Genomic DNA, 12,995 nt, shown 5'->3' on the forward strand with positions numbered 1-12,995 from the left:
AGAGTTTGGAGTTATGATCCCACAAGCCAAGGAACTACGAGAAGCTAGAACAGGTGCTTCCAGAGGGAGAATGGTTCTGCCCATACTTTAATGTCAGAATTGTTAGATAATACATTTCTGTTGTTTAAGCCACTTGCTGGTCCTTTGTTACAGCAGCCCTGATAAGCCAATACAAATTTCCACCCGGATTCACCTCATTTCAAAGCCCAAGAATTAAATCATTATCCCCTAATGCCTCTTCTGCCTGCAACATTTAGCGATCACATCTAAGGTAGACTCTAATATTTGGATGGCACTTAGAGGTTTTCTAATCTAGCTGCCCACTGTCATGTTTATATCAAGGGGACAGAGAACAAATACGGACCTCTATATAGGGCTCATTTCCCTGTCATAGCTATCACCAGGCTTGGTTCTGTCCTCTGGAAACACACACACCACACACACACATACTCAATTATCATGTGCTTGCCCTACAGACCCTTAAAATCTCTATCGTGTTGTCAAGTCTTGTCAGTTAAGTATTGTTATCTCTTCACCCATTCTTCATATGGCAGGGTTAGTGAGCCTTCTCACCCTCTCTCTGAGGTAGTAGAACATAATTATGTTATAGCAAGAAGTCAGAACTACAATTTCCAGGAAAGTCGACAATGAGTTGGGAAGAGTTAATCGGTCAAATTACACATTCGTGTCAGTCGGTGGTGAGTGGTGAGCCTCCTCTGGACCATTCCTCCTCCAGATTTGCCTGAATCTACTCTTGAGAAATAAATTTGTAGTAGAAGTAAAATACCCAGGGTCTCTAAGAAAGGCTCAAATTTTGATTTAGGGTCAGCAGCAGCAACCACCTGGAGATTGTTTCTATGACTGTCCATTCATGAGGCATCAAGGGAGGCATCTGGTGACCTGTCTTCATGAAGGGTGCATGGACCCAAGATGAAATTTCACAGTTGAAGCCCCATGAGGAATCCCAAGCTACCAGTTCTGTGAAATACAAACCTTTTCTCCTGAAATTTATTTTTAAAAATATAGATGAATTCATATGAAAAGATGCCTTGGGCAAATTACACAAGAGAAAAGGTAGAGAGAAAACTAATAGAAAAATGTTTGTTTCTCCTAGTAATCAAAGAAATAAAAATTAAAGCAATCTTGAGGTACACCCCCTAGATTTAAAAAAAAAAAAAAGAAAGAAAACCTTTATATGAGTCTGTTGACATATTAATTGGAAAACTGAAAAATATTCAGTCTTATGATGGTCTACCAAATCACAGTTAGAATCAAGAGGGGGCTAGGTGTTTCAGTGGTCTGTCCTCAGATCTTTGAAAGTTTTGGGGAAGAGTCAGAGATATGGACACATGCTAGGAATGCTGAGAGATTCAGGAAAAACAGAGATTTCTTGTGTTTGAGTCAAAAATAGTGCAGACTTACTTTGAGGAAATGAGTTTTGATCTTCCCACAGTGTTTGCCCATCTGCTCCCTGTTGGGGGAATAGAGCAGGTCTCTGGAGGGGATGCGGGCATATGCCACTTTCTTGTTGTTGCTAAGCATCCAGATGAAGACATCGGGGATGGTGTGCTGTGGCTGTGGGAACAGAGGGGAATGGGTTTGATGGGTGGGTGCTTAACAGGTACCCTTCCAGTGTTCTCCTATCCTGAAAGAGTGCCCCTCTGTAAAACAAATTCTGTGACTTAAAACATCTAGTCACTTAAACATCTACGAAAGTAATCAAGTGTAGCTTCTTGGAGAAAAACTACGTCATGACACAGATACATGTAAACCCCATATCCCCAACTGTGCTATTGCCCTTTAAGTATATGCAAGTTGGACCCACGATGTGGCTCTCTAGTGGCCTACTTATCTCCCATTTACGGAACAAAATATCTTCCCCTTTGGTTTTGCTTTTTTGTAATCACATAATGATTCATCCTCAATCATTGGTCCTCTTAAAAGCCAGAATATTCAAATGAAAAAGAAATTAAAAAATCCATGCATGTCTTTGAGTGTCTTTCTATTCACTTTTCAGGATGGAAAAACAATTCTACAAGGGACTTTTGACCTAAAATATGGTTGCTAAGTATCTTACCTCCATTTTAGGTGGTTATTCAGGAGAAACTCGACTAAATTGCACATAAAATTCTACTTTAAAATTGAGGTAATCAAGACAGGAATTGCAGAATTCCCTGCCAAGAGGCCCATTATGTTGTGAATGTTTGAAATGCACATTTCTGAGCCAGCATAGTTACCAAATCAAAAGGGAGGTACATTGTCATAAACTATGCTTTGGCTTTCTTGGGCTCCAAGCAGGTGCTCTGTCTTTCTAACCCTATAATCCTCTGGTGTCATTTGTTCCCAAAGAGGGCATCCCTTCTCTCCTGGTATGGAAATAGAAACATCAGTAAGGAGGTTTCCCTAGCCAGAGGGTCAGTAAGTCACAGACCTAAAGTCCCGATGCTTGGTTTGAAACTTCGGGGTGCTTAATAAAATTCCTGTATCTACTAACATAACTTCCTCTCTCACTGCTTATTTTGTCCTCAGGGAATGATAGCTTTGCAACAAGAAATACAACTTTTGAGATCGACAGAAGCAGTAGATCTGTACGTCTCCCTGAAATCTTCCCACACAAAATCTGGTATCTGACCAAAGCAAATATGAGGACCTTTTTAGATCATTCTAGAAGTCACAAAGATACTAACTACAACTAACTTTAAAGTGAGATGCTGTTTTGACTTTTGCTGGAGATGAGTTTAAATCCTCCTAGAGTTGAAATCTTATCAAAGTTCCCATACTTATTTTGAATTTTCTTGATTCCATTAAGGAACATGCTTTTTATTTCTGCTGACTACTCAGGCTTCATTTAAAAATCAATGAAGCTGTACATTTTTGGCTTAATTTAAGAATCTCCATTCTCACCCCTAAACTAATCATGCCTGCTCAGCTCAACAGTGCTTGGGAGAAAGCACTGGTCTCCCTCTTCACCCTCATCAAATATTCAAACCTCACTAGGAATACAGTTGGTCTAATCTCCCAAGGGAAGTTTGCCTTTAGAGTTGATTACCTCATCGACAAGGAAGCGGATTTTTTCCACCAAGTTTTCTGCTTCATGGATCATTTCTTCAAGAGATAACTTTTTCTTCTGTTGCTGAATGATCCCCTTGGCCTCCTTGGCCATTACTTCCTGAAACAGGACAAGAGTCAATGTAGATCTTTCTAGAAATTGAGACAAGTACTATCGGTTGCTGGAGGATTCTGAAGGTGCTTGTAAGTTCCACACTGAGCCACTCACGAGGTTGGTTCAGGGTCTGCCTGTGTGCTTGCTGCCCATCTAATAAAAATTTCATAGGTATATGGAGGCAGTGAGTATCATCTCACCTTTGTCTGACAGATGAGAAGTCAAGGCCCAGAAAAGTCAGAGGTCTGTCAGGGTCCCAAAGCTCTATTAGCCGGGACCCAAATCCGGGCTCTCTTATACAAAAGTAACTAAAATACATTGAGTTCCTAGTCTGTGTCAGGCAAAGTTCTAGCTATGGAATTAATCCTTGTTGCTCCTCACAGCAGCCTTCCAGGGTGGGCACCATAGCCAAGGAGGGAGGAGAATGCAGTAAAGAGAGGCCAAGCCCAAGCAGAGCCCCAGTGGAGTCCAGAACCCACATCCTTCATCACTGCCCTTACTGCATCTTCTAGAGGTTTGGAGGAATGCTTCCAGACCAAACCGGCATTATTTGAGAAATGCTGACAGGGAGCTCAAAGTGAACATTTGGAACATCCAAAAATGCTTATTTGAATTCATTCATTCAGCCCCCTTGTTGTGCTCAGGAAACCCCCAAACTCCTCCCAGTGATTTCTGAGACACTGCATGAACGGGCCTGGTCTACTCTCTGCTTCGTCTCATTGTATTGCTTCATGCACTGGCCCCGAGCACACAGGTCCTCAAGAGGACCCAAAATATGCCACGTTCAGTCCATCCTCCAGACCAGTGTGTGGGGGCTTTCCTCCTGCTCAAATGTCCTTCTTGGACTCTGCATGGCTCGTTCCTTCTCAGGTCTCAGCTTAAATGTTACCACCGCCTCACGTACCCCATGTTCTCCTGATCACCGTGGCCTTACGAAGTTTTCTTCATAATCATAACCTGTAATCATTTTTGTTTATTTGGTGTTTACATTTCTATCTTCTGTCTACTCCACTAAAATATAAACTTCCACTGGACAGGGACCTCCTCTGGTTTGTTCTTGCTTTGTTCTTACTTATTCTCAGTGTCCAGCAGAGTTCTCAGCACGTAGCAGGTGTTAAGTAAGGGTTTGTGGAGTGAATAAGCCATTCAACCAATACATTCCTCAGGGCCAAGTACTAAGTCCTTATAGCTCTGTGTTCCTAGCACCTAGCACAGGGCCTGCCCATAGGAAGCCTCATGTTCATGCTGACCGGGAGGACTAAATATCTAGTATGGACCAGGCAACTATCCTAGGAGCCAAGGCCTAGGACAGGGGAAGACACAGTCTTCCTCCCCCTGAGACTTCGACAGTTTGCTGAGCTGAAAGCGATATATATGCAAAACTTCAGGGAACCAGAAAGAGGCAGAGCTAGGTTTTACAGATGACATGACATTTGAGCTGAGACTTAAACAACAAACAGAATTCATCAGGTATTGTATGGTTTCACTCATATGTGGAACATAAGGAATAATGCAGAGGATAATAGGAGTTGGAGGTGGAAACTGAATGAGAAGAAATCAGAAAGTGAGACAAACCATGAGACTCTTGACTCCAGGAAACAAACTGATGGTTGTGGAAAGGGAGGCGGGTGGGGGGTGGGATAATTGGGTGATGAGCATCAAAGAGGGCGTGTGATGTGATGAGCACTGGGTGATATACTCAACTAATGAATCATTGAACATTATACCAAGGACTAATGATGTTGGGAAACAGTGTGGAGATTCCTCAAAAAATTAAAAATAGAGCTACCTTATGACCCTGCAATTGCACTACTGAGTATTTACCCCAAAGATACAGAAGTACTAAAAAGATGGGCCATATGTACCCCAATGTTCATAGCCACAATGGCCACAATTGCCAAACTATGGAAAGAGCCAAGAAGCCCTTCAACAAATGAATGGATAAGGAAGATGTGGTCCATATACACAATGGGGTATTATGCCTCCATCAGAAAGCATGAATACCCAACTTTTGTATCAACATGGATGGGACTGGAGGAGATTATGCTGAGTGAAATAAGTCAAGCAGAGAAAGTCAATTATCATATGGTTTTACTTACTTGTGGCGCATAAGGAATAACACAGAGGACATTGGGAGTTAGAGAGGAGAAGTGAGCTGGGGGAAACTGAAGGGGGATATGAACCATGTGAGAACGTGGACTCTGAGAAACAAACTGAGGGTTTTGGAGGGGAGGAGGATGGGGGATTGGGTGAGACTGGTAGTGGGTATTAAGGAGGGCACGTATTGCGCGGAGCACTGGGTGTGGTGCATAAACAGTGAATCTTGGAACACTGAAAAAATAAAATTAAAAAAAAAACTAATGAGGTACTATACCTTGGCTAACTGAATTTAAAAAATAAAATAAATAAAATTTTAAAAAAGAAAGAAAAGGGAAGAAAAAGGACAGTCCCGACAGAGGAACCAATTACAGATGGAGGGTATGAAGGACTGACAGATGCCAATGATTTTTGAAGCAAAGTGATCTAATCAGGTTTGTGTTTTAGAAAGACCATTCTGGTTGTGGTATGGAAGATGGATTGAAGAAAGCCTACTGCAATAGACTGGGCCTAGTGGGTGCTAAGGAAGTCAGTTTAGGCAGCGATTCTGGGGATGAAGAAGTGGAGCACATTCCAGAGTCTTTAAGGGGAGGAATCAGTAGGGCCTGTATTCGTCTGTAGACGAATTGATTGTTGAGGATTAGGAATAAAGATTCGAAGTTGAGTCCAGACATCTGGTTGGAGCAACAAGTGTGGCTGGTGGTGCTAATACAGGATGGGAACAAGGTTTAATAGGTTTAAATGGGTTTAATAGGATGGGTTTAAGAGTTGGAGGTGCTGTGAGACAAGCAGATGACACATCCACTGGGAAGGTGGAAATAGAGGCCCGGAGATGAGGAGGGAGAGGTGAGCCACTACAAGAGATCAAACTTGTGGACTTGGGGTCAGGCCAAGGACTGTTGGATGCTAAGAAGAAAATCGAACTCTGTGGGCGATATGTGTAGTGGACGGACACTGCAGAGACAGGGAGGAGCTGTCAGAGGTGCTCAGGAAGAAATGGGGTAGGACAAGGATCTCCTATAGAGTAAAAATCTTCCCTCCCTTGGAGTCCAGAGGAGGAGTACACAAACCTTTCATTCTGGAAAGAAAGGTAAACCAGTTTAGAGACTTGGGTTTTAAGTGTCTAGACGACGATTAATTAGCTATGACCTTTAGAAAATATTTAATCTCTCCGGGACCCACTCGCAACTTATAAATATCCCTGACCGTCAAATACTGAGTAATTTTTCTTTGCAAAATTATCATGGCCTCATTCAAAACGTCCCTTGGTGCCACTGCTGGAACTAAATTTTCGAGGTGAGATAATCCAGGGTCTGACTTGGTCTGGAATTTCTCAGCCATCACTCATGTGACAGGGACTGAGTGTCTATGAGACATGTACTGTTACAGACACAGCACTCTAGCCCTGTTGTCAAGAAAGCTTACAACCCTTCACACAATTCTTAATGGAAGGAAACTGATGGGGGGAGAAGAATTTTTTTTTTTTTTTTGATTTCTCAGTTTGTGAGGCAAAAGGTCAAGTCAAAGAGTCTATAGCCTTTGACAAAATACAGATGTCAAGAAAATAGGCAAGGGAGAAATCCATCAGAATAGGTTGTAGGACTGGTGGGCTTCTAAATCATTCTTATAAATGGTCAGAAAATGCTAGCTCCTTTCCAACTTATGCACATATTCCCTTCTCACTCATTCTTCTCCATCACAAAGATGTATAATCTTTAGAACCGTATCCTCATCTGGTCTATGACCTATGCCTCATCTGTGAGGTTTATTTTTAAAGAACACGTTTTAATTCTGTTCAAAGTATAAATACATTTTCACATACCAGCTCCTGCCAACAGAGCGTAAGTCGTTTCTTATCTAAAGTGGTCTGGTTCGACATCTTGGGTTTCTTCTCTGCTTCAGAGATAAAGGCACTACAAGAGAAGAAAAACAATTCTGAAACCTACTTAGTGAAACTCCATTTATGCAATTCCAGAAATTTACAGAAGTGCTTTCTGCAATACAATGGGAAAGTTGATGAAGCTACAGGTCTAAGATTTCTCATTTAGAATAAGGAATGGTGCGCTAACTTTTCTAAGAGACAAAGTGAGGACTGGAAATGATACCCAGACCCCACATTACTTTGGGGGAATAGGTGCTTGTTTTTCTATTTTCTTTTATACATATATGTGATGATTGCTATCCAAGGTCATAACAAACACAAAATAATGCAGTTTTCCATCATCTTACATACTTAATACACACCAAGAGTTTCACGAAAAGTTGTATGTAAAGACTATTTTAGACTCAATACTGGGATATATCCTCACATGTTAAAAACTATACAAAAGACTGAGTAGTAACATTTTGAGGGATGATGTTAAAAATGTGCTCAATAAGAAAACGGTAAAGGTTATAAATGCAATTGAAGAGAAATACAATGGCTTTAAAACTTGGGGAAGTAAGAAATTGCCCTCATTAGCGATAACAAATGCAAATTAAAATCAATAGCATTTTCACCTATTAAAAATTGGATAATGTTCAAAGTTGGTGGAGGAAATAGTCACTCTTCTCTAATAATGTTTAAGAGACAATGTGATAGCACTTGTCAAAATTTAAATGTCTGTATAATCTGATCCAAAAATTAAACTATAATTCTGTCTTTCAAAAATAACTAAAAATTTTTGCAAGAAAATGTTCACACACTAATTCTTATCATAGCATTGTTTATAGTAGGAAAATAAGCATCAGGGACCAGTTAAATATGTGATACATTGAGGACTATTTTGTACTACTATAGAAAGATGCCAGTGATAGGTTGAAGAGAGGAAAAGCAACCTGCTGAGCAAAGTGTGCAACATTTGTGAAGAAAATAGAGTGTTTTTAGGAATGTGTGGGTTTGTAAACACACAGGAAAAAAATCCAGAAGGACAAATCACACTTGTGTCTGGAGAGTGGGGTTGGAGAAAGAATTGAGAACACTTTTTTGTTATACATTTCTAAACTTTTTTTTTTGGTAAGATGAGCACACAATACTGTGATGTAGAAAATCAAGGAGAAACAATGGAGAAAAACTGAAAGCTTTTCCGTTAAGGTCAGGAACACGGCAGGGATGTCCATTATCACCACTGCTATTCAACATAGTACTAGAAGTCCTAGCCTCAGCAATCAGACAACAAAAAGAAATTAAAGGCATCCAAATTGGTAAAGAAGAAGTCAAACTATCACTCTTCGCAGATGATATGATACTATATGTGGAAAACCCAAAAGACTCCACTCCAAAACTGCTAGAACTTGTACAGGAATTCAGTAAGGTGTCAGGATATAAAATCAATGCACAGAAATCAGTTGCATTTCTGTACACCAACAACAAGACTGAAGAAAGAGAAATTAAGGAGTCAATCCCATTTACAATTGTACCCAAAACTATAAGATACCTAGGAATAAACCTAACCAAAGAGACTAAGAATCTATACACAGAAAATTATAAAGTACTCATGAAAGAAATTGAGGAAGACACAAAAAAATGGAAAAATGTTCCATGCTCCTGGATTGGAAGAATAAATATTGTGAAAATGTCTATGCTACCTAAAGCAATCTACACATTTAATGCAATCCCTATCAAAATACCATCCATTTTTTTCAAAGAAATGGAACAAATAATCCTAAAATTTATATGGAACCAGAAAAGACCTCGAATAGCCAAAGGAATATTGAAGAACAAAGCCAAAGTTGGTGGCATCACAATTCCGGACTTCAAGCTCTATTACAAAGCTGTCATCATCAAGACAGCATGGTACTGGCACAAAAACAGACACATAGATCAGTGGAACAGAATAGAGAGTCCAGAAATCGACCCTCAACTCTATGGTCAACTAATCTTCGACAAAGCAGAAAACAAGGAAATAAAAGGGGAAGTCTAAGATACCACACTTCCTGTGAGGGGGCTGACCCCATTGCACTTAGAAAACTCACCAGAAATTCTCTGTGGATAGTAGTCAAGTTACATTTTCTCTTAATTTTTAAGAAGAATAAAAAAGATTCTGCTTTGAGGAAGGCATCTTGTCGCATGTCTATCTTTCTGAGAGCCACATAGAAATTCCATTGCAGACCCAGGATGGACCAGCTCAAGGAGACATGGTGGACACTTCTGAGTTCTCTCTCCCTTTCTCACAGGATGAAAAATCAGTGCTTTCCTCATCGGAATCAGAGTAAATGACCATGGCAGCTGTTCCTGTTCATTCTTCATCTTTCAAACCCAGCCTGCTGTGGCCTGTGGACAGCCTCCTCCCCTTCACATGACAAGTGGCCTGTCTCTTCTCGGCAGGGTGGGGTGGGGGGAAGGAGGACCTTGAAGTCCAGCTGCTTAACTATGAATGTATATGGGGGGAGGGGGTGTGGGCAGAAGTCTACCTTGACCTAAGGTCCGTGCTGCTTTCTCAAATCCAAGTTTACCAAATATAAAACTAACGTTTTGAGCTCTGACGTCTTAAATATGTTTTTAGTTGGTTGTAACTTGAAGAGAAAGGGGAATGATTATCACCCCAAGTAACCTCCAATATAGAAAATTATTGAGCTATAATTTGCCCACAAACAGTTTCTAAAAATATGAGATCATGGAGCTTTTCAAAGACACTTAAAGAGAATTCCAGGTGGCACTTAACTCACAGCAGGAGTAGCATCAAAACATACTGCTTCTATAATGAGAAATGAAAAAGAAAGATAGATAGAAATAAACATATATATTTATTTGTTTGCTTCCCTTTTTAATGCAAAAATGTGGGGTAATTGAGAGATTAGGAAAGAGAACTTAACAAAGCAGAACATCAGAATTTAACAACTTAGCTACCCCCTATCTACTAAGTTTTGCCTCCCATCAAATAAACCTCTGCCCTTTCTTCATTGCTTCCATGATAACAAATTCTCATTTCTGTTCAAGTCCTGAGCTAATTCAATTCAAGTGTTAGTCCAACTTGCTTCCTTATGTGATAGGCAGCTCCTACGATGGCCCCCAGTAATCTTTTTCTCCTGTTTCCTCTTGCCAATGGGCAATTTCCTCCCTTTGAATGAGCACTGGACCTAGGGACTTGCTCATAATAGAGTATGTCAAGAGTGATGGGATATCACTTCCAAGATGAGATTATAAAAGACCATGACCTCCATCTTGCTGGCATGTTCTCTCTGACTCTTCTAGCTCGGTCACTCTGATGAAGTCAGCCATGTCGTGAGAGGTAGCCTACATGGTAAAGAATTGAGTCTGACTTCTAACCAAGAGCCGGCAAGGAACTGAAAGTCCTCAATCCAATAGCCCGTGAAGAACTGAGTTCCAAAAATAACCATGTGAGTGGTCTTGGCCATGAATCCTGCCCACTGAAGCCTCAAGGTAACTACAGCCTCACTCAATGCCTTGACTATCGTGTCTGAGAGGCTCTCGGCAAAGGATCTGGCCAAGCCACACCTGGACTCCTGACCCATACAAACTGAGATCATCAGTACTGTAGCCACTAAATTGGAGAATCATTTGTTACTCCATAATAAGCAACTAACATACTCTATTTTTAAATCTTTTATTATATTGTTTGCCACTTGGAATCAGATATCTTAAATGGTGCTTATTATGTTATATTAAAAACTCTACTTGGCAAAAAAACAAACAAACAAACAAAAAACAAACAAACAAACAAAAAAAACTCTACTTGGGATGCCTGGGTGGCTCCGTGGGTTAAAGTCTCTGCCTTCGGCTCAGGTCATGATCTCAGGGTCATGGGATCGAGCCCCACGTCGGGCTTTCTGCTCGGCTGGGAGCCTGCCTCCCCCGCCACATGCCTGCCTTTCTGCCTACTCATGATCTCTGTCTGTCAAATAAATAAATAAAATCTTTAGGAAAAAAAAAACCTCTACAAAATGGTATTTGATATGACTTATCCACCTAATTGTCAAATAATTGCTGAGTAGCTACTAAATGCAAAGAAGCATGCTGGGCTCAATGTCACTAGCATTTTTCTTGTTTCATTTAAAAGTCTCTGCAGTGAGTCTTTCCTTTCTTCTCTTTTTCTTTTTTCCCTCTTTGCTTTATGCTCTAGTCAAGTGTCAGGAAGCAATAGTGAGCCCAGAAATGCCAGCTCAATTACTGAACAAAATAAAGATGGATAGAGCACTATAAAATGCCCATCTAAATTCATGGAAAATCAACTATTTTCTAAGGTAATTAAAAGTTGATCCCATATAAGCTCAGCAACCCATATGCCAGCTGTCTCTCCCGGTACCTGCTTTGACTGATGAAGTCACTGAGCACCGCCTTCATTTTATCTTCTGATACTTTCTCTGAAATCTTGATCAGTTCTCTCACTTCTTCTATACTTTCTTCCTGGAAAAAACCCACAGAGGTGGAGGGATGAGGGACAGAAGGAGACACTGTAATGGAGATACTGATGATAACATCTCAGATATATTATTTTGCTGATTTTGTGTTTTAGATATGAGGGAAGATTTCCCTCATTTTCTTGTGCCTGATCTGGGAAGTGTTACTGCATTCTAATTTTGAACCTTGTTCTTCTTAACTGGAATCCGTCTAAATACAAGTCTTCCCTTACTTTACTCAAACTCATCGTTCCAAATGGAGAACCATTTATTTAGAGTTTACCCTGTGGGGAAATCTAATGTCAGGAAATACCTAACAAAGTAGAGTAAATTAGATATAATTTTAAAAAACTTCAAAAGCAATGTTTAAGTCATTTGGTTATATGGGAATACAGAAGTACTGAATAATTCTAATTTTCAGGAGTTATGAATTCTTTTGATCATAGGGGTTTGGGCAGGGACGTGAGGTATTAGAGGGGAGGAGGATAGATTGCATATGACAATGGCCATACGCTTGTATATTTAATAATCATATTTTTCTTTTTAGGTCTAAATTCTAGTATTCCATCCAGTGGCTTGGAGGGATACAGCACTCAAAAGGCAATATACATGTTATCACTGCTTTGCTAGAATTTACAAAAACTACATTCTCTACTACCCATCAAAGTTTGATATCTGGAGACATACGGTTCCCTCTTTCCCCTTCACTATAAGAACAAGTAAATTGTGGACTGGTTAAAAATTTAGATATCGGGTCAATCTACCTCTGTTCAAATCCAGGCTCTATCCTTAAGTGAACTAATCCCCTTATGCCCAGTTTCCTGTAAAATCAGGTAATAAAAGGGCCCACCTAATGCACCATAGGGAGGTGCATTGGTACTAGGCTTCAAACACAGCATAGTACTTCGTAAACATTCAATCATGTTAGCTGTGATATGCCAAGTACGGCAGGGATCCTGGCACTGAGAAAGGTATAAGTGAATGGTAAAGGCAGCTATGGTCTCTAGGAAAACATTCTTGTTTCGTCAAGCCTTCTAGAAATAAACTATCTCCTTGACCTGAAGGAGAAGCAAAACCAGTGTTTCAAAGCAAGTCTACAGCTTCCGCATCATGTGACACTAAACCAAGCATCCTCTACCACCTTCGGAATCTACCTCCATGATGCCTGGAATCCCCAAGGCCAGAGTGGAAACTTTGTTTCACCCAACTAGAGACAGGATGATCAAGCAAATGAGAGAGAGATAGAAATTTGTTCTTTCCTTAGCACAGGTTTTCATGGAAGGAGAGGGTCATCTGGTGAGGCATGGCGGCACAGAAAGTAGAAGACACAAAGAGAAATACAAGAGCAGGCACAGACATCAAAGGGCAGGAGCTCAAAGAAGCAGAGGTCCCAGGG

General features: G+C 40.5%; 1 protein-coding gene across 6 annotated transcripts in view; it reads right to left on the bottom strand.

The window, feature by feature from the left end:
• Positions 1 to 12,995, bottom strand: part of FER1L6 (fer-1 like family member 6) — a 165,098-nt gene that overhangs the window by 70,930 nt on the left and 81,173 nt on the right. For all 6 annotated transcript variants that reach the window (XM_046027179.1, XM_046027143.1, XM_046027133.1 and 3 more), the window contains 4 exons: positions 11,506 to 11,606; positions 7,083 to 7,173; positions 3,050 to 3,169; positions 1,423 to 1,575 (listed from right to left, as the gene is read on the bottom strand). In XM_046027179.1, the coding sequence (XP_045883135.1) occupies positions 1,423 to 1,575; positions 3,050 to 3,169; positions 7,083 to 7,173; positions 11,506 to 11,606 (465 nt within the window). The remainder of the gene's footprint in view (positions 1 to 1,422; positions 1,576 to 3,049; positions 3,170 to 7,082; positions 7,174 to 11,505; positions 11,607 to 12,995) is intronic.

Source organism: Meles meles, chromosome 1 (genome assembly GCF_922984935.1).
Source record: "Meles meles chromosome 1, mMelMel3.1 paternal haplotype, whole genome shotgun sequence".
Classification (NCBI taxonomy): domain Eukaryota; kingdom Metazoa; phylum Chordata; class Mammalia; order Carnivora; family Mustelidae; genus Meles; species Meles meles.